This window comes from Nelumbo nucifera, chromosome 8 (assembly GCF_055504915.1).
Source record: "Nelumbo nucifera cultivar China Antique chromosome 8, China Antique-T2T, whole genome shotgun sequence".
In the NCBI taxonomy this organism is placed as follows: Eukaryota; Viridiplantae; Streptophyta; class Magnoliopsida; order Proteales; family Nelumbonaceae; genus Nelumbo; species Nelumbo nucifera.
Genome location: NC_142656.1, coordinates 32,588,179 through 32,607,701, shown reverse-complemented (window position 1 = coordinate 32,607,701; position 19,523 = coordinate 32,588,179). Strand labels below are relative to the sequence as shown.

Genomic DNA, 19,523 nt, shown 5'->3' with positions numbered 1-19,523 from the left:
TACCACGTCCACCTCCTCTGGCTGTCACAAAAGCTGATCTATCGAACTGTCTGGGATTCTCTGTCTGTCCCAAAGAAATCCTGCGAAGCCGAGCAAACACTTCCTCAAGTGTAGGAAGGGTAGAGCCCCCCAATATTTGGGCCCTAACTGGTTCATACTCTGATTTCAACCCCACTAAGAACCTTGTGACATCTAGTTGTTCCCTCTGTTGTTACTGAACCTTAACATCTGGAGTGAGAGGATGATAGACATTGAGTTTATTTTTGAGGTTCTTCATACTGGCATAGTACTCTTCTAGGGTTTTATTTCCTTGTTGCAGACCAAAGTACTCCTGATAGAGCTGATATACCCTTGTAGTATTATCTTGCCCAAAATACAGCTTCTTGGCATGTTCCCATATGTCCTTAGTTGTATCTAAGAACATGAAGTTGGCACTTATTTTGGGTTCCATACTATTCCATAGCCATGTCATGATTTGAGCATCCTCATGTTCCCAATCATCAAACCCTAGAGAGTCAGCCGGTGGTTTATCTTCTTTCACATGCTTCACTTTTCTCTTTACCTTGAGAAAAACTTCCACTGACTTGGCCCATGGAACATAGTTCTCACCATTTAGTTTAATTGAGGTCATCTGTACACCTAGATAGTCAGAAGAAACCACCACACTAGGTTTCTGATCACTACAACCACCTTGATGTTTCAGAACCTACAGCAGTCCCTAAACACAATGATAGATACACACGCCTTTATTCTTATCCACACCACTACTGATTTCACAAAAAAAAACACAGACTACACCGACATTAATTCAGCACTTACTAACCACATGCAAGCTCTCTTACAACTACTCAACAGAGTTTGTGCATCACAAGCACCACCACACAGCCATAGCTGTCACACACAATACAGACCTACTTTAACGCTTTTAAGAGGGCATCACAAGACCAACAAAAACTCAACTAGTACCATTGCATTACACCTTGCACCATTCGGCCACCTACAGTAGCAGCCCTTACACCATTTGGTCACTGTAAACACAGCTTGCTCTTGGAATTTTTCCAAGAACCAAGGCAACAACCAACCTAGTTCTCTAGGTTCTGATCAGTCCTCTCAAGTTCTTGAAGATTTTCAACCCAGAAATACCAACAGCACACAGAGGAGAGATAACCAACCTTCGTTTGAGAGCTTCAGCCAACCATTCACTGCTAAAGTTGTTTTCTTAGGAAAGGAGGTTCTGTGCACCAGAAAAAAGAAGAGTTGTGATGTTTCAGGCTTGGGACGAACCACTTTTCTCCATTGACAGCCCAGAGAAGAAAAGGAGAGAACTGAAGCACGAACTGAAGTTGTCACGAACTGAAACAGGTCACGAACTAAAGTTGTCACGAACTGATACCATGTTTCTACTGTAGCTACAGTAGTCCGAACCAGTAAGGAGAAGAAGAAAGAGAAGGAGAAGAAAAAGAAGATGAAAGAACTGTCGAACCTGATAGCTAAACCCTATCAGTCGACCTCTTAATAGTGATTAGGCTTCTAATTAAATGTACAAGGACTAAACTGCCCCTACTTAAGTATGGGACAGAGAACCTCTAATAAGACTGCCACATAAGCTCATAACTTAACTAAGGTGAATTGACTAATCTACCCTTATTCGGCTAACTCTAACAGAAACAAACGAGATTGTCATCGTATAGCAGATTGAAGAAACGGGTGCCAGTATTTCAAGTTTGAAGCTTCAAACACAAGTTTGTAGGAAGAAGTTGATAAGCTTACCAAGGAAAAGAATATTTGTGTACAGTACTTTGGTAACATGAGAACAGAAATCTTTCACAAGGTAACCGCAATGCGGGCAGAGTAGCTCCAAGAATGACTATGTATCGTGATGTACATGTTTCTGACTAAGTGTACACGGATGTAAAAGTATTTTGTAGTTGTAAATGAAAATAGTTTTTTATACATCAAAGGAAATTTTGCTTGTGTAATCATTTTGAACTTTAGTCACTCTTTCCTTAATCTCCTAATTTTTATTGCAAAAGTAATTCATTGCTCAATGTGTATACATATTTGTAACAAAATAAAAAAGCAAATTGTGATGGATGGATATACATAACAACTCTCCATTAACTGCAACATGGTAGTCGCAGCCACTTCGTTTTAAAATGATTCACAACTATAATCTTCTAAACAATCACTTAGCGATGTGTCACATAATCGCAAAAAAAAAATGATATCATTGCAACTTGTTCAGTCATACCATGAATGTATTGATTGTTTTGATAAACAAGACAAACAAATTTATTAACAATAGGAGTGAAGCATTCTTTTTCTTCAAAATAGAAGAAAGAACATGAACAAGTGATAAGAAACCACCCACAGGAAAGGACATCTAACACAGTCAAACCCAAAAAGCCTCAATTACATTTATAAAAAGCAAACCTCCCCACAAACAAAACCAGAACTTATAGCAAAAATGCAATCAAACCAAACCCCACTACAAAGCCTGACACCCCATCAGCCCATTCCTCTTCTGCCGTCACCTACCTCTGTCTCATAACCAGCTGTCTCCATTAAAATCCATTTTCTTCTCCAGCTTTAAAAAACTTTTCTTGCAAACTCCTCTCCACCCAAGAAAAAGAGTCCCAATGTTTTGCCTATGAATTTCCTTATCAATAATCATATATAAGTCAAACTTTTTCTCTACCCTTCTTACTTGGCCAGGATTAATTTTCCCTAGCAACATTGAACCTTCTTTATCATCAATACAATTTTTCCCCACTGTTTCTACATCTATTATTCTAGAAGCAGCCTCAACCTCGAGATGAACAGAATATAAGTGTCTCTCCCAATGATTTTTTGCAACTGATCAGATGATTCACAGCTTCCATATTCTTTATGATTTCAGACTTAACCTTTCACCCCCTTCTTATACATTCTCTTAAATTTGTTACAAGGGCCTGCCACAACTAGACCATCTGTCAAACGGAAAAATACTTCAGTCAAATGAACTAAAAGACAATTATTTGTTTCTTTAACAGTATCTTCTGACCTCTTCTGAACCAAATCTTTGCCCAATTTTCTGACTATCACCTCAGCACAAGACTCCAGGTTGTAGATCTCCACACCAGCATTCAGACCTCTGTTACCATCAATGTGGGAGAATCATCACTCCCATTTTTCAGACCACTACTTAGGGGTGAGCAAGAAAAACCGAACCGAACCGAAAAAGCGGACAAAACCAAACTGAAAATCCGGTTGGTTCGGTTTCGGTTCGGTAATTTTAAAAAACCGAAAGTAGTGGTTTGGTTTCGGTTAACCAATATAGAAAACCAGCGGTTAACCAAACCAACTGGTATACATATATTTCTATATATTTTCTATATATTATAAATTAATAAATATGCATTATATATAAATATATATATTTATATATTTATAATATATAATATATTATTTATTGTTTCAAATATAATATTTTATATATATTTCTATTTATTTATTATATATTTATATGTTTTTTATAATATATATTACAAATATAAGAAAACCGAAAAACCAACAAACCGAGCTGACGGTTAACCGAACCGGTCAACCGGTCGATTGGCTTCAGTTCGGTTTCGGTCCAGAAACCGGTAGGACCAGTTCAGTTTCAAAAATAGGCCCACAGTTTGGTTAACTGAATCGTGAGCACCCCTACCACTACTAGCATCTTCTATCTCTAGTGATCCTCGACCACTCTCATAACCAAACTCATGAGGAAGAACCTTGTCATTCTTAAATGGGTTCTTGTTTGAACTTACCAAATATGCAGGTTGGCATTTTATACCAGACGATTTAAAACAAGACGGCTCCAAGACCTCATTAGCACAACCAATGAGCTGCTACACTCATCACAGTCTACAACAAGTGTCCTCCCATCATCAATGACATCAGCCAAATGCGCTCCATCACCATTTATGTCTTCTTTGGGATGTTGAGAAGAAGAATTATCCATCCATGGTCCAGAATAGGGGTATCAATGGACCAGGTTTGGGTTGGACCCTGTCCGAATCAAAATCAATTTGAACGGATTGGACAGACCAATAAGACATTGAATTTGACCAGTTCACACTTGATGGTCCAAAGTATTTATTGGATTGGTACAGACCTGGTCGATTTGTAATGGATTTACATTGGATTGGGTCAAATTGAACCAATATCTGGTCCACTGGCATAAGATAAGAGTACAGGTGTCAATGGACCAGGTTTGGAATTGGGCCCAATCTAAATTAAAACCAATTTGAACAGTTTCGACAGTCCAGACGTTGTATTGGACCAATGGTCCAAAGTATTTATCGGATTGGATTGGACCTATAGTCCATCTCTAATGGACTCATAGCAGACTGGATCGGATTGGACTAATATCCGGTCCATTGACAGTCCTGATCCAGAAACAGAAATCTTGACTGAATCTCGTTCAACTAAGACAGTAAGATCATAATAGTTGATGTTTTTCCCAAGCAAACGGCTTCAGCTTCTAGCAACGGAGTCTTCTCAGATTCTCGAACAAACCTAATAACACCACCCATGTCCATATTCCATGTTCCACACTCCCTTTCTTTTTCCATTACAAAACCCATTGATCTCCTGATTCCTAGTTGCAAGTTTCTTAAGAATAGGATTTTATGTTTTACAAAAATTTATTATTATTTCGAAATTACTATTTATTGTAACTTTTAGAGTTAGTATTTACTGTAACTCCCATACTTTCTCTTTATAATAAAATTAACGTTTACTATTTCTAGTAGTCTCTAGAGTCTTTACATTAAGTTAGGATTAATAATGTGATATTGGAGTTCTTTAGGTAGTAGAGTCCTTATTTTAGTGTCCCTATGGGATACCTATGAATTTGTCTTGGTCCTAAAACAACTAGAAGTTCATTTAGATAAGTTTCCTAGTTCAAATTAGAGTCTGTAAAGGGCCATTGGAGTTCATAATTTCAATATATAAATAAGGTCATTGTAATTGCAATTTAGGAAGAGTTCATTTGATGAATTAAAATTTGGTTTAGTGAATTTTGGCCGTTGAAAGGATTTTTTTCTTTTTTTTTCCTCACATATTTCTTCTTCTAAGTGATCTATCTCTTTGCCATTTACCCTAACAGAAATAGTTCACTCCCTAATTTCTTGTTCATTCTTTGGTGGAAAGCAAACTGTCTACTTACTTTTCCATCCCTGTTCTCCATATTAATCACTCAATGTCCCTCTTTCACCTTACAAAGCCCACAGCCAGATTTGGAATTTGTAAAACCCCCTACAGTATCCTATGTCAATAACATAATTATGTCAACTCCACAAGGACCCAACTATTGACCGTCATTACAAGTAGAATAGCTATAATACCCCAGGCCCAGCTTGACCTAATCCATGTATACTCTTATATCTAAGCATTAATTATCTCTTCCTCTGGTGGAGAATATGGCACCAATAATGGATGAAAACACTTAAAAGTAAATCTGTCAACAAATTCTTATATCACATTTCAGTATAAATATTAATCTACCTGTTGCTTTGGGGCCTCAACTCCAAATGCTACTCCCATTGCTAATTGAGTGCTAGATTCCTGGACCACCAACTCCACTAATTCAATAAACACCAAGCAGTACTAGATTATAGTAAGTCATTCAAGAGGTATTCCACCAATGGTACCTCTCATGCACAATTCATTAAAAATTACCGGGTGATACTGAAGCAGATTATTGATAATCGTCAAGCGTATTGCCTCTAGCAACTCAGGATCCTCAACCTTCCTGCCAGTATCACTGCAAGGAACACCCCAACAGAAAATCCATCAATAATTACTATAGGAAACATAAACTGAAAACAAGTCCACTCATTTTCAAATTCCCTGCAAGGGGAACTTTCAATCTTTTGGCTTCTTTTCTTTCCTCAGATTTTCATCACGAAAACTTTGGTGGTACTTTAATCATTCAAAAGGCAAGGATCTCACTTACAATGTTTAGTCAACATACTTCAAGTTATGAGCATATCAGTAGACATCATGCCAGTTTAGCTAAAACTGACATGCATCATATCTTGATGCATTGAGGTCTTTCTTTCAAGTTAAAAATAAGTACCAATTTAAACAATAAAAAGAAGGGAAATTTCTAAAAATGCATGATTTTAATTCTTTATGACAATTAAGGATAGTGCATGGAATTATTTGCACTGGTTTTCCTCATTTCTAAAATTATGCCTACTAAGTCGTAGATCTAGCACAAACCCCATTTTGTGTTACTTCAATACTTTATCAGTTAAGAACATTTTTCTTAAGTTTCTTTTAATTTTTTCTCTCTGTTATTAAAATGATACTCTGCTTTTTAGAATCACGTTAATCAAAACCTAAATGGATAAATGATCAACTAAATAAAACAAAGATGAAAAGAAAAAAAAAATTAAAGAGAAAAGAAAATGTGATTGTAATTATGTACAGAATCTCTTTGTAAAGAGGATCATGTATACTTTTGATTTTATATAATGCAAATATACAGTACCTTTTCTCAAAAAGAAAATATATTGTTAACATTCTAAAATAGTATAAAAACAAAGGCAAATATAGAAAATCTATTTAGTCTTTGGTCACGCTCTCATAATTAATAATAGCAATCAATAGAAGGGTTACCGGATGCCTAAAATGAAACTTTAGAAGTGATTAGTTTGGCTTCACCATAGAAAGCAATTTCAAGGATTCTCCCCCAATTCCTCCTTTGCATAAGGTATGATGTCTGCTCTAGGAACCTAGTAAGGTTTTGGGAAGATGTTTGGGTGGGAATTTAGCCCTGAAGGATCTATTTCCTTCTCTCTACTCTGTTTCCCTGTGGGAAAATGAATTTGTTGCTAGGTGTCTTTCTTCTCCCATCATCCCTGATTCTTTGAATTGTGATTTTGGGTTCAGAAGAGGTTTAAGGGAGGAAGAGTTGGCTTGTGTTACAGATCTCCTACTAGGCAATGTTTGTTTGAACCCTCCTAAGCCAGACAAAAGGATTTGGTTTCCTTCTGCCTTTCCCTGTAAAGGAAATTTGGACTAAGCCTATTCCCCCTAAGGTCTGTGTTTTGCTGGGAAGTTTTCCATGGGAAGACTAATACTTTGGACAAAGTACAGAAGAAAAGGCCTTACTTGTGTGCCTATCCCCAAAATATTGTTTTCTATGCAAATCTAATGGTGAGGATTGTTACCACTTGTTTTTATCCTGCCCTTTTGCTGCAACTATCTGGTTTTGGATTTTTGCCCTCGTTGGTTGCAGCTGGCTTTTTCCAGATGAAGTAACTCAATTGTTTGTACCCTCAACCTTTGTATGGCCTACAAAAAGAGGACGGTTGATGTGGAGGTGTACTAGAGCAGCCTCCTTGTGGACCATTTGGGATGAAAGAAATGCCAGAATATTCCAAAATAAGAAGCATCTCAGAGGTCAAGGACTACATTTTGACAAGGGCAATGGCAATAATACACTGTTCGAGAATGACCAACATGTTACAGCCCTTTTCTTTTGATGACTTTGGATAAATTGTTTAGCAATGGCTAGTAGCTCTTCCTCTAAGACAAGTTTTATTGCAGATTGGGTTCCTCCTCCTAAAGGGTTTTGTTAAATCAAACTTTGATGGGAGAAGTTAAGGTAACCCTAGCCCCTCTGGCATAGGAGGGGTTTTGAGAGATAAGGACAGCACTGTTTTAGCCTTATTTTCAAGCCTAGCTGCCATATAGGAGATTCAACTTGCAAGTCAAGTTGGTACAAAAAGACTATTAATTGAAGATGACTCCAAGGTAGTTGTGGGTAGACCTGTTCATGGGTTGGGTAGCCTGACGGGTCGGCCCAGCCCGGACCGATCTAAGTTGGCCTTAGACAGGATTTCAGGCCCACAGGCCCAGGCTTGGGCCTAAAACATCAGGCCCGACCTTTTTCTGGGCCAGGTTCAGGCTTTCTCACAAAAGCCCGGCTCAAGACCAAGCCTGACTTGATAATGTATTATATAATAAAAATACATTTTATATAATAATATATATAATATTTTTTCTTTATTATTCTTCTCTTTTTTCAAGTAATGGTGAGATCTTTCATTATATTTTAGGTTTTGAGGTCTTTTAATATAAATAAAACAGTTTTTTATTGAATAAAAAAAGAAAAAAACCTTTTTTCCAATTTTCTAGCCGGGCTCGGGCTCAGGCCCGAGGTTCAAGCTTTATATAAGGGCCAGGATCAGGCTCAAGACCTAGGCCCAATGGTCAGTCTGGGCTCGGGCTCGAGCCTAAGTATATTCTGTTAATACAGAGACAAAGCCTGGCCCGGCCCGGCCCATGAACAGGTCTAGTTGTGGGATGGTTGCTGGATCTGGATTCGGTTGTTTGGGGTTTTAGGGATCTCCTTAAGAAAGTGATTTGATTAACAAGGAATATGACAGTGAAATTCCAATGGGTAAGGAGGTCAGTAAATGAGATGGCTGACTCTCTTGCAAAGCAAGGGATTAACTGGGAAACTTTGCTTTGGGTTGCTTTGTAATTGTTTATAGTCTCACTTCTCTTTGGTTGAATGTAATCTCCTCTTTAAGAGTGAGCCAGTGAGGCTGCATCTTGGGCCTCTCTCTGGGATACTTGTAACAGACCTATCTTCTGATTAATGAATTAATTGTTCAATTGTCAAAAAAAAAAACAGGACCCAGTGGGCACAGTTTTCCATGGAGGAAGATTTTTGCAAAGATTTTATTCCACATTCCTTAATTGTAAGTAGAGATTTTAAAGTAACCTTATTAGTAATTTCCAAAAAGAAAGCATATGAGAAACTAATCCAAAAGCACTGGCATAAAAAAGAAAGAAGGAAAGAAAAAAACTGGCTTCTGTGAATAGCCTGAATTACTTGTTCAGGTGGATTTCAAGACCCGCCAACTGCCTGCCAGATTCTGTAGCTAAAACAGGGATTAAGGAGAATCTTGTATGGGGAATTCCTGGGACAGGGAGTAAATTGTAAAGAAACTGTTATGGTGAGAAGTTGATGTTTTCAGCCTACTGCTTTTGTATAGTGAGGTGATTTTTTTTTTCTGAAATGCATCTATTCAACATCATCATCATCTAAGCCTTGTTCCATATGGGGTCCAGCTACATGAACTTAAGCAAGATATCCAAGCACAAAAATAACAAACAAGATATAATAAATCAATGGTGATTTAGCTGCAATTTGGTCTATCATGTACATGAATAAAGAAATAAAAAAAAACAACAAATCAGACTCAATAGTAGATCAAAAAACTTACGCTTTAGTAATAGCAAACTTATTGTGCTTCCCAGAGGAATCTAAAAAGACACTTGCCTTGACAACATTGAGTCCAAGTTTTTTCAAGGCATTCATCTGCAGCGCCCCGTACCCCAACCCCCACCAGCAAAAAGAAAACAGTTAGATAATGAACTGAAAAGTATTCCTCATAATAGGATCTCTAATTGCATATTCCCTTTTACCTACAAAAATAAGTTCATGATTTAAAAGTAATGTTTTTCTTCCCTATAAATCCAAGAAACAGAAAAAAAGTGGATATAGGGATACAATTGAAATTCAGTAACAGAAAGAGATCCATATCTACTTTTGTTCAGGTTCTAAGGAGAGCCACATGATAACAATAAAAACTTTATACATTCACAAGGATGAAACCACCATTTGGTTGCCCACATTTAAGATATATTCCATCCAAGTATCAGAATGAGAACAAATTTCAGATAATACCATATGAAACAGAATGTTGGGTAATCAAGAAACAACAAATTCAAACAACCAGTGTATTTGAAGATATATCTAATATATATATATATATATTAAAGGAAGACTTTCAGGCTACAGCCCCCACCATTCAGACACGTGGCTTTTTCAAATTTAGACATATGACATTTTTTGAGAAGCTGTTGTTAAAGCCCACAGCCCACTACCACCATTCAGATAAGTGGCCTTCTCATTTTCTAGAAAGCTAGACACGTGACAATTTCTGATAAATTCCTACTAAAACCCACAACCCACTATCAGGCTACAGCCCCCCACCATTCAGACACATGGCCTTCTCATTTTTCTGGAAATCTAGACACGTGGCATTTTTTGAGAAGTTGCTGCTAAAGCCCACAACCCACTACCACCATTTTCAATCCATTCCTAAAAAATGCAGAAAATGCAAAAGTGGTTATCCACAACCACTTCTGCCTACACTCTATCAATCTCAGTTAATCATTAACCCTCTACGTATCATAAAAAAAAAAACAATCCATATTCTAATAATTATTGAAAAGCTATTTTTTGAAATAAATATTTCTTGAAATTTTAATAATTATTTAAAATATTAGTAAATATAAATTTAACATTATTGATTCCATAATGTAAATTTAACATTATTGATTCCACATACTTAGTACGGGGTCATTAACTAGTTTTTTATCAATAACATAAACAAATTCATTAAAAAGGAACAATTAAGTACATAGGAGAAGGGGAGAGATTAACTCTCTTAGGCCTCCCAAAAATAATTCAAACTACACCATAGCCCAAAACAAACTGTTCCTTCCCACCCCTTGTTTAGTAAGTGTGTCAGCAAAAGCACTGGCTTCTCTTCTCACCCAATTAAATGTTACCTCATAACTTTCCTTTTATCAAAGATGTAGCACAACCATCCAGCCTCCTCATCCTTTCTAGGCCAACTTATCACAACCTTCGAGTCTCCTTCAATTGACAACTTTCGGATATTCAGCTCCTTAGCCTTTTAAATTCCTTCCAAAAAAGCCAGAACTTCAGCCCTTAATGAATCACCATCTCCAATTGGGCCTGAATAAATCGTAATGACTTTTTCATCCTCATTTCTAAATACTCCTCCAATGCCGGACAGACCTGGATTACCTTAACTGTTGCAATCAAAATTGAACTTAATAAATCCTCCAGATGGTGGGGACCAATAAGGCCTAATAGCCTCCTTTAAAGGAGAAGAGTCAGCTGCCTCCCTCCACTTCCTCATCAATTCACCCCTAGGAATGTCCTTAAAGAGATCCAAGGACTTCACCCAATGGACCACTCTAATGGTAATGGCTTCAACAATAGAATCCCTGCTTCTGTCTTTATCAAGAAAGATTCTCTAGTTCCTCTCTTCCCAGCCAGGGTTCAGGGCAGGGATGGAGCAGGGAATTTGAGTTCAGGGTCAAGGACGGGGCAAGAAAAACCCAGCCCAGCCCCGCCCCGCCCCGCCCCGCCCCGCCCCATTGCCATTCCTAATCCCCTGTCTTTTCGGCTACAAGAGGAACTCTACGAAGCTTTGGTCAGACTGCTTTTCCTCTTTATCACCGGGAGGCTCTTCAAACTGTACTGTGACCTTTTCCACCACAAAGAGAGAGCCAATGTTAGTGTCCTCTTCATTGTCCATGCACACTTAGACAACCTCTTCAACACTTCTAATATTGGACTTGTTATCAGATGCACTATCTTCCTGAGAATCAACGCAACTAATCCAATGGCCATCTTCTTCATCATCCGACCAAGCTTCTTTTGATCTGAAATATCTTGGGTTGGTTTTGTCTTGCACCGAAGGGGAGTGCTTAGTCCATTAGGGACAATGATATACCCAGATTAACATCCCCCTTCACCCCCCCCCCCCTTTAATTTCACACATTACACTTAAATTGTCATGTGTAAATGGTTTAGATCTCGATCGAGCCAAATGGCCCACCCCAAGTTTAGTAAAATTATAACTCAACTTATCCCTTTTTAAAGCTTCGATGTAGGATGAAGGGCCACTCTTTTTAAATTCAAATTTATTTGAGAATGCAATTAGTAGAGGCAAATTAGAGCCTAAATCAGCCTTGCCCAATGATTAAGTTGCCCTACGAGGAAAGTCAACAGTGCCAGCCAAACTTGCCTTTGTCTCTATACCACATGGCCTGCTACTCGCCATGTCAACTTCATCTTCTATCTTTCTCCCTCTCTAACATAGCATCGATCCAACTTCCAACGCTAACCAGACCTGCCATCAGAAAAAACTTTGACCACTCTCAGGGCATGTTCGTTTCCTCTTAACTCTTATATCTTAAGAGGAATCTATTAACTTTAAGAGAAAAATGGTTTTTGTTTCCTCTTATCTCTTATCTCTTAAAGTGCAATCATACAACTTTTTGTCTTCCAATGATAACCCCAAAAAGACAAACAAAAACTCTCATATATGGGGTCAAAATGGATATTTGATGATTTTCAGAATTCAGAACATTCTCTGCATTCAGAGTTCAAAGGAAAGAAAAGTTCACCAATACCAATAAAGAGGAAAAGCAGTCTGAAATATTGTTCGGCTTGGAAGCTCATAGACTCATGGTGGCGACTTCCAAATGTCAGAATTCAGAGCAGTCTGAAATATTATCACCTCTTAATGTAATTATTGCACTTTCAGATGTCAGACTTCAGAGCAAACGAACAGGCCCTTAGAATATTGTTCGGCTTGGAAGCTCATAGACTCGTGGTGGCGGCTTCCAGATTTGAAATACCCGCCTCTTCTAAAGAACCTCCACAAAAAATAGGGGCTCTGACCTTCATCTTTAGATGCAAAACAGGAGCATTTTCTTACTTATTTTCTTACACAAAAACAGGGGCTCTGACCTCTTATTGTTTTCTCTTTTTCTGATACAAAAGAGTAGGGGTGCAACTTGGGCAAGCCTAGCCTGAGCCCGAACTGACCCAGCCCGAAATTTAACATGAGATGGGCTTGGATTTTCGGTCCTCGGGCTGGGCTTGGGCCCAAGAAGTCAGGCTTCTTTATTTTCCGGGTGGGCCCTGGCCTAGCCTTTAGGTAGCCCGAACCTGGCCCAACCATTCACATTCATACATACATATGTATATATATGTAAATTTTGCATACATATTTACATATATATCCACCTCTTTTAAAGAACCTCCACAAAAAATAGGGGCTCTGACCTTCATCTTTAGATGCAAAATAGGAGCATTTTCTTACAAAAAATAGGGGCTCTGACCTCTTATTGTTTTCTCTTTTTCTGATACAAAAGAGTAGGGGTGCAACTTGGGCAGGCCTAGCCTGAGCCCGAACTGACCCAGCCTGAAATTTAACATGAGATGAGCTTGGATTTTCGGTCCTCGGGCTGGGCTTGGGCCCAAGAAGTCAAGCTTCTTTATTTTTCGGTGGGGCCCTAACCTAGGGGAGCCCAAACTTGGCCCGAGCCTGGCCCAACTATACAAATTCGCACAAACATATGTATATATATATATATATTTTTTTTTTTCCTATATACATACATATTTACGTATATACATACATGTATACATATTTACATAAATGCATATATACATATATAATTTTAGAGCGAGTTCATTGACCAACCTGAACCAAGCCTGGGCTCGAGCCCAACCTAAGTGCATCAAATTACAGTGCGAGTTGGGCTCAGGTTGGGAAGATTAGGCTTGACCCTGGGCTCAGTCCGGGCTCAAGCCTTGAGCCCAAATTTTAGGGTCAGGCCTGGGTTGACCATAAACCCGGCCCAACCCACCTGACTTGCACCCCACAAAAGAGGGGGCTCCACCTTATTTTTCTCGCCTATTTTTGTAATGTGAAACAGGAGCTGTGCTTCATCGTGTTTTCAGCTGTTTTAACATAAAAACAAGGGCTCCACTCTATTTTTTTATCTCCTTTTCTTATGCTAAACAGGGTCTGCTCCTCATTTTCTCCCATTGTTTTTAACACAAAACAGGGGTTCTGCCCTATTGTTTTTTCATCCTCTTCTGTATGCAAAATAGGACCTCTACTCCATGGTTTTTTAAGTCTTTTATGACATGAAAACAGGGCCTCCGCCCCATGTTGTTTTGGTAAGGTATTTGTGTTTGAATTCTGAAACTCTGAAGATTTCTTTGTTAGCTCCGGTATGGCAGTGTGTAAGTCTTTATTTATGCTAGTTTGTTGGACATGGTTTGGCTTATAATTTGTTAACTCCTTATGTAATTCATTATAAATGTGCTATTTTGTTGAATTATCATCTTCTTGGATGTGTTTTGGGTTGAGAAGTTATCTCTCTCTCCCTCTCTCTCTTATTTTCATATTTTTCATCAATTGCATGTCTGACTTAAATTATTGAAAATTGAAGTTGAAACTATAGGGAATTAGGGATTAGATAAAATTATGATTCTTTTCCCTTAAAAATGTGGAGGTAAGATCACAGGATAGCTAAATTTTCAATAGTAGATTAGTAGTATTGTAGATTAGTAAGATCATTGGCTCACTATTACTACCTACTTATATTATGTCTATAGGTTGAAAATTAGTACAAGTCATTTTTTTCTGTTTTTTGAGAAGTTTGGGTATTTTCTATAGTTATTTTGACAGCTTTTAGAAAAATCAGAAAAAAATCTTACGATTTACGATACGATTATGATTTTCAAACATTGATTGGGAAGGAGGAGGCAGGAAGTCTCCCCTATCAAACAACCTATGTCCAACAATAGAAACTGGATAGTATGGAAATATTAATAGAGGAAATAGAAACATATACCGTGTCAAGGAGAGCTCCAAGACGATCACCAAACGTTATCTCCACAATAGTTGCATCAGGATCTGAATTCAGGTCTATTATAACTTTAGGAGTAGGAATTGTATCAGCCTCTTTAGCACTTCCGTCCTGTTAAAACAAAGGGTTAAATAAGTAGGCACAAAGTAAAAATAAAAACACAAAGACACAATGGGTTGTTCAATACCTCTACAGCAGTTTTGGATAAAGCTTGTGGAATAATAACACCTGTATAAGATGATGTTCTGAAAACCAAATATCAATGTACATGCACTTATTAATGACCAGAAGGAAACACCCTAAACCACAGCTAAGAAAGAATTTGGTAGTTGAGGAATGATAATAATGTAGCTTTCATAAAAATGGTGGACCACCATGGCAGTTTCATCTCAGAATACCACACAGCTCTGCCATAATATGCAAATGCTCAGTCATCTGGCCATCCAATTGGTATATCCAACTTAAGTTATCTCTTAACACAAAAAAGTAGTCACAGAATACAAATCCTTATGATTTGATGACATATAAACAATCAATATATGGGCAATAATTATCATCTAATCATGTTATTTAGTGGATATAAATTCACCTTACTGCAGCATGGACATGTCAGAGATCAATTATACACACTTATTAATGCATTCTTTTCCTTGACATTATGTAATCTTTTTCTCAGAAGAGTGAATGTAAATGTAAAATCAATTTCTTTATCTTCATTTACCATAAAGCTTAGGTCCATATCCAGTCTACCCCTCCCAAAACCCTAGGTAGCTGGGACAAACATAAGGTAATGACCCTTTTGGCCAGTCCACTTCCAAATTGGATGAAACCAGTATGCATTAATAGACATTAATGACACTAAATAAGAAGCACGAATTTTTGAAATTTTTAAATGACATGAGCTAAAATATCATGAAATAGAAATAACTCAAGCCCCTTCCTCTTTCAAATTTCTGAAGACCTAACGTTACAAGAAAAGGGTTCAAATTTAATAGAATAGACACAAATCTAACCATTCATTTTTGCAGGTCTGAAGAGGAAAAAGAATAGCCATGGAGGAAAAAGTACAAAAAAAAAATCCAAACAAGAAAAAGGAAGAAATGTTCACTTGACGGTTGATGGGTGGGTGGGGGAGGGGGTAATTTTAGCTTAAACCAACACCAATGCCAAGGAAAAAGAATAATTTTGAAAGCACGACTATTAAAAACCAAAATAACAAAGTTGGAATCACAACCATCTCCGGAACCTTTTGTTTGAAGAAGGCCACAAAGCAAGGAAAAAGGAAAAAAAAATAGAAGAATCCGATAAGACATTAATAATATCGACACAACACCGCGCAATGTATCTCATATCCAAAAGACAGTGAAAAAATTATTCAAGTGAAAATATGAATTATTCAACTGAACTCCAGAATTCATTCAGACACACAAAACAAATCCAAATAAGAATTATTCAAGTGAATATAAGCTACATTGATGGACACCCATATCCTTAATTCACAAGAACTCCCAGAATTCAGTGAGAAATTTTAAATTATAAAACAGTCCTACAAATAAAACATACAAAACCAATTAGCATACCTTTTCTTGGAAACAGCCCAACATCGGCTATTATCCAATCCGAAAAGCCTCTTCATAAAACCCCCATTACTAAAACGATTTTCAACAGTTCTCAAACCAGAACAAACCCCCAAACTCCCAGCAGCCATAGCCACAGCCATTAGCTCTCCAAAGAATAAATAAATTAAACAACTCCTTAAAGAAGAAATAAAGAACAAAATTTAATCCAGAGACCCAAAAATTAAAATTTCCAGAAAGCCCAACAAATGTCAGAACTTAGCTGGTGGATTCTTCTTCTTTTCGGTCATGGAAGCTGAAATTTCTCGTATAACCCGTGAAACCCAGTTCAAAGAGAAACCAAAAACGTACATAAGATCAGAAGAGTCTAATAATCTGTGGGAGTAAGTCGACCACTTGGCTTTGGCAGTGACAGTGATGGTGATATGCGCCATGAAATCTCTCTTTCTCTCTCCCCCTTTTTAAAGCGAGCCTCAAAAACTTGGCAATTATCTTCAAGCCTCATCATCTGATTTTGTATGGATAAAAACGAAATTTGTGAACCGGAAAGAATTAGAGATATTATCTACAATCTCACCATTACTTTTTTTGAATCTTTCAAATTTACCATGACTTTTCAATACTTTTAGAAAGGCCCTTATTATTTTTATTGTTCAAATCTTACCTTATGCTCACATAAGTTGTCCATGTAACTATACATTGGACAATGTATGCCCTGAGGTCCAGTAATGTTTATAATTGATTATAATTACAAATAAAATTGCAATTATTTCATGTGCCATGTGTATGTTTCTATTAATTTAATCTTTGTACATTTTAAGATTATTAGTAAATGTTCACAGGTCGCACATGATGATATTTTTTAATTTAGGGTTCGATTATGATATAGAAAAGATATGATATCTGAAAAACAACTGATTAATAAATTGGAATCATAAACATGGTGTTATTTATCAAAAATCATGGGTGGGTTTTGATTGATCAAAACTCTTTCTATACAATATCTATTCTGCAGCATAGATTTTCCCTTTAATTTATCATTTTAAAAATAAATTATACTAATTCAAAACATTGTAAATTCAAGATGTCTTTGAATCCATAACATTTTGAAAGCTTTAATTCATAGTATTTATTAATGGCAAAGAGAGAGAATGTATTTAATTGTGAAAAATGTCATACATCTACATATATTTATCTATGGGTGTATCCTCCATTTAAAATTTAATAAATGAACTTTATTTTTCTAAATCAAAAAAACAAAAGAATAGAAAATGCTCTCAATGCTTCTTTTAAACTTAACACATGGATATTAGATTTATTAATTTAATTTAATATTTTTAGTTTTTTTCAAAATTAATTCTGTCTTATGAGACTATCATTTTTTAGAGTGGATCATGAATGCATTAATTTATGAAGTTATCATAAGAAGGAAAAATAGAATGGTGAGTATCAACATTAAGGACATACTTTGATATGTTTAATATGTGTGGCAATATGAGAGAACCAATGGAGAAACTTTCCAACCAAGCCTATAAAAGTAAATACATATTCAACTATTTTATGAGCTTTTTTCTTGTATTTTATTTGTATATTACATCTAAATCAATTTGTTATGGATTATAAGTTTTTTTTTTTCTATTAACGATGTTAGACAGTATATATTAGAGCTAAGGGCATATACTGGAATGGGTGTTTACTTAAAGCACTTAATTGGATCAAGTTTCAAACTACTCTTAGACTTTTGGATAGATGGATGGAATAGCTAAACCATTACTTGTGATCCTTGACTTGATAATGGTACATAGTCATATATTTAACTTAACTTCTTTTGATATGCTAATTAGTGAGATCCTTTTAGTTTCAAACTACTCGTATATTTGTATAATAATGGCAACGGGGCAGGGATCATATTCCCCGTCCCCAACCCCGATTCTAAAATTAACCCTCATCCCCGTCCTCGATCCCCGTCATGGATAAAATGTGTCCTCCATCCCGATGAGGATGGGTTCCCTACAGGGCTCGAATCCCCGAAATATTTTTAAATAACAGTAGCTTTTTAAAAATAAATTTACCTAAAATAAATAAAAAACTAAAATTATAAATAATATTTTAAATATGTTTTGGTATATAGAAATAATATAATAATATATATTTAATATAAATACCATTTAATATATATATATATAATATAATCGAGGTTGGGCGGGGCGGGGACCTCAATCCCCATCCTCGACCCCAACCCCAATCGGGGATTCCTATTAATCCCCGTCCCCTCCCCGTCTTGCCAAAATAATCCCCATCCCCCTCATCGAGGATGGAGAAAATTGCCATCCCTAATTTGTAAGCATACCCTCTTTAGTGGATGGTTAAAATTGTCGGTAGTGGATTTCAAAAAATGTTGAAATTTGTTTTGCAAAAGTGCATGTATAAATTTAAATAATTTATTTTGAAAGTTGTTTGCAAAGAAATTTTTCCCGGGATCCACTAATGAGAGTGTGACATTAGGCTATATGTTGAGGGAATAAGTCCTTTGAATCCCAGTGTTGGATATTAATAGTTGAGAAATCATGTAGCAAATGTCTTATTTGAACCAAAATGTTGATGGACATATAATTGAATTGGGCCATTAAGACTTGGACTCATAGGGTGCCTAAGGCCTAAGTGTTAGACAGTGTATGCCCTTAGCTCCAATTAGAATGATGTACATTATAACATTTAATGTAAATGAATAAAATACATATTTGATTCATGTTATTATGGTGTGTTTTTGTGTAATACCCTTAAACTAGACACATATGAGACTCGTGTTAGTTTAAAATCTTCACAGCCGTTGGATAGATATGGGGAGATTTATTCTGCCAAGGCTGACACTAATGTGCCGCCAAGTTGGTTGGGGTAGCTTGTCTCAGCTGCCAGGGTGAGACTAGAAGTACATGCAGTGTGGGTTTTTCTTGAAACCCTGAACCGGACCAGAATTCCAGTATTGCCCTGGACCTTGGAGATAGATGGGCAAAACTGGAATGTTACACCTGACCCCTAGACTCGATTATGATACTGCACTAGGTGTCAGATTGGGCTGTCTTTGATATTCCAATCAGTGAGATCCTTAGAGGGGGTCAAAACCTAGGTATGTTGGGACAGTTCGAGAATTTATCTAAGTGGGTGATCATAGTGACAGGATCAGCCCCTTTGTCGGACAAAGTGAATGATCGATGATGCACTCTCTCTGGTGGAAACCAAAACTATCGGCAGTCAATTTCAACCGTTGAAATTTGTTTTTGCAAAATATATTTATATAGAGATATACATACATATATATATATATATATATATATATAATGGTTTTAAAATGTTTGCAAAAGGTTTTAATTCCCGGGATCCATGTGAGTAGAGAGTGCAGTA

The 19,523-nt window shown here is 36.8% G+C and overlaps 1 protein-coding gene across 1 annotated transcript in view; it reads right to left on the bottom strand.

The window, feature by feature from the left end:
• The window catches only part of ACR11 (uridylyltransferase-like protein), a 52,474-nt gene extending 35,852 nt beyond the window's left edge, over nucleotides 1-16,622 (bottom strand). Inside the window, exons 1-6 of the mRNA XM_010267114.2 lie at nucleotides 16,125-16,622; nucleotides 14,732-14,789; nucleotides 14,530-14,655; nucleotides 9,276-9,370; nucleotides 5,710-5,794; nucleotides 5,536-5,595 (exon numbers count right to left, since the gene is read on the bottom strand). Of these exons, the coding sequence (XP_010265416.1) occupies nucleotides 5,536-5,595; nucleotides 5,710-5,794; nucleotides 9,276-9,370; nucleotides 14,530-14,655; nucleotides 14,732-14,789; nucleotides 16,125-16,264 (564 nt within the window). The 5' untranslated portion in view covers nucleotides 16,265-16,622. The remainder of the gene's footprint in view (nucleotides 1-5,535; nucleotides 5,596-5,709; nucleotides 5,795-9,275; nucleotides 9,371-14,529; nucleotides 14,656-14,731; nucleotides 14,790-16,124) is intronic.
• Between the last annotated feature and the right edge of the window lie 2,901 nt (nucleotides 16,623-19,523).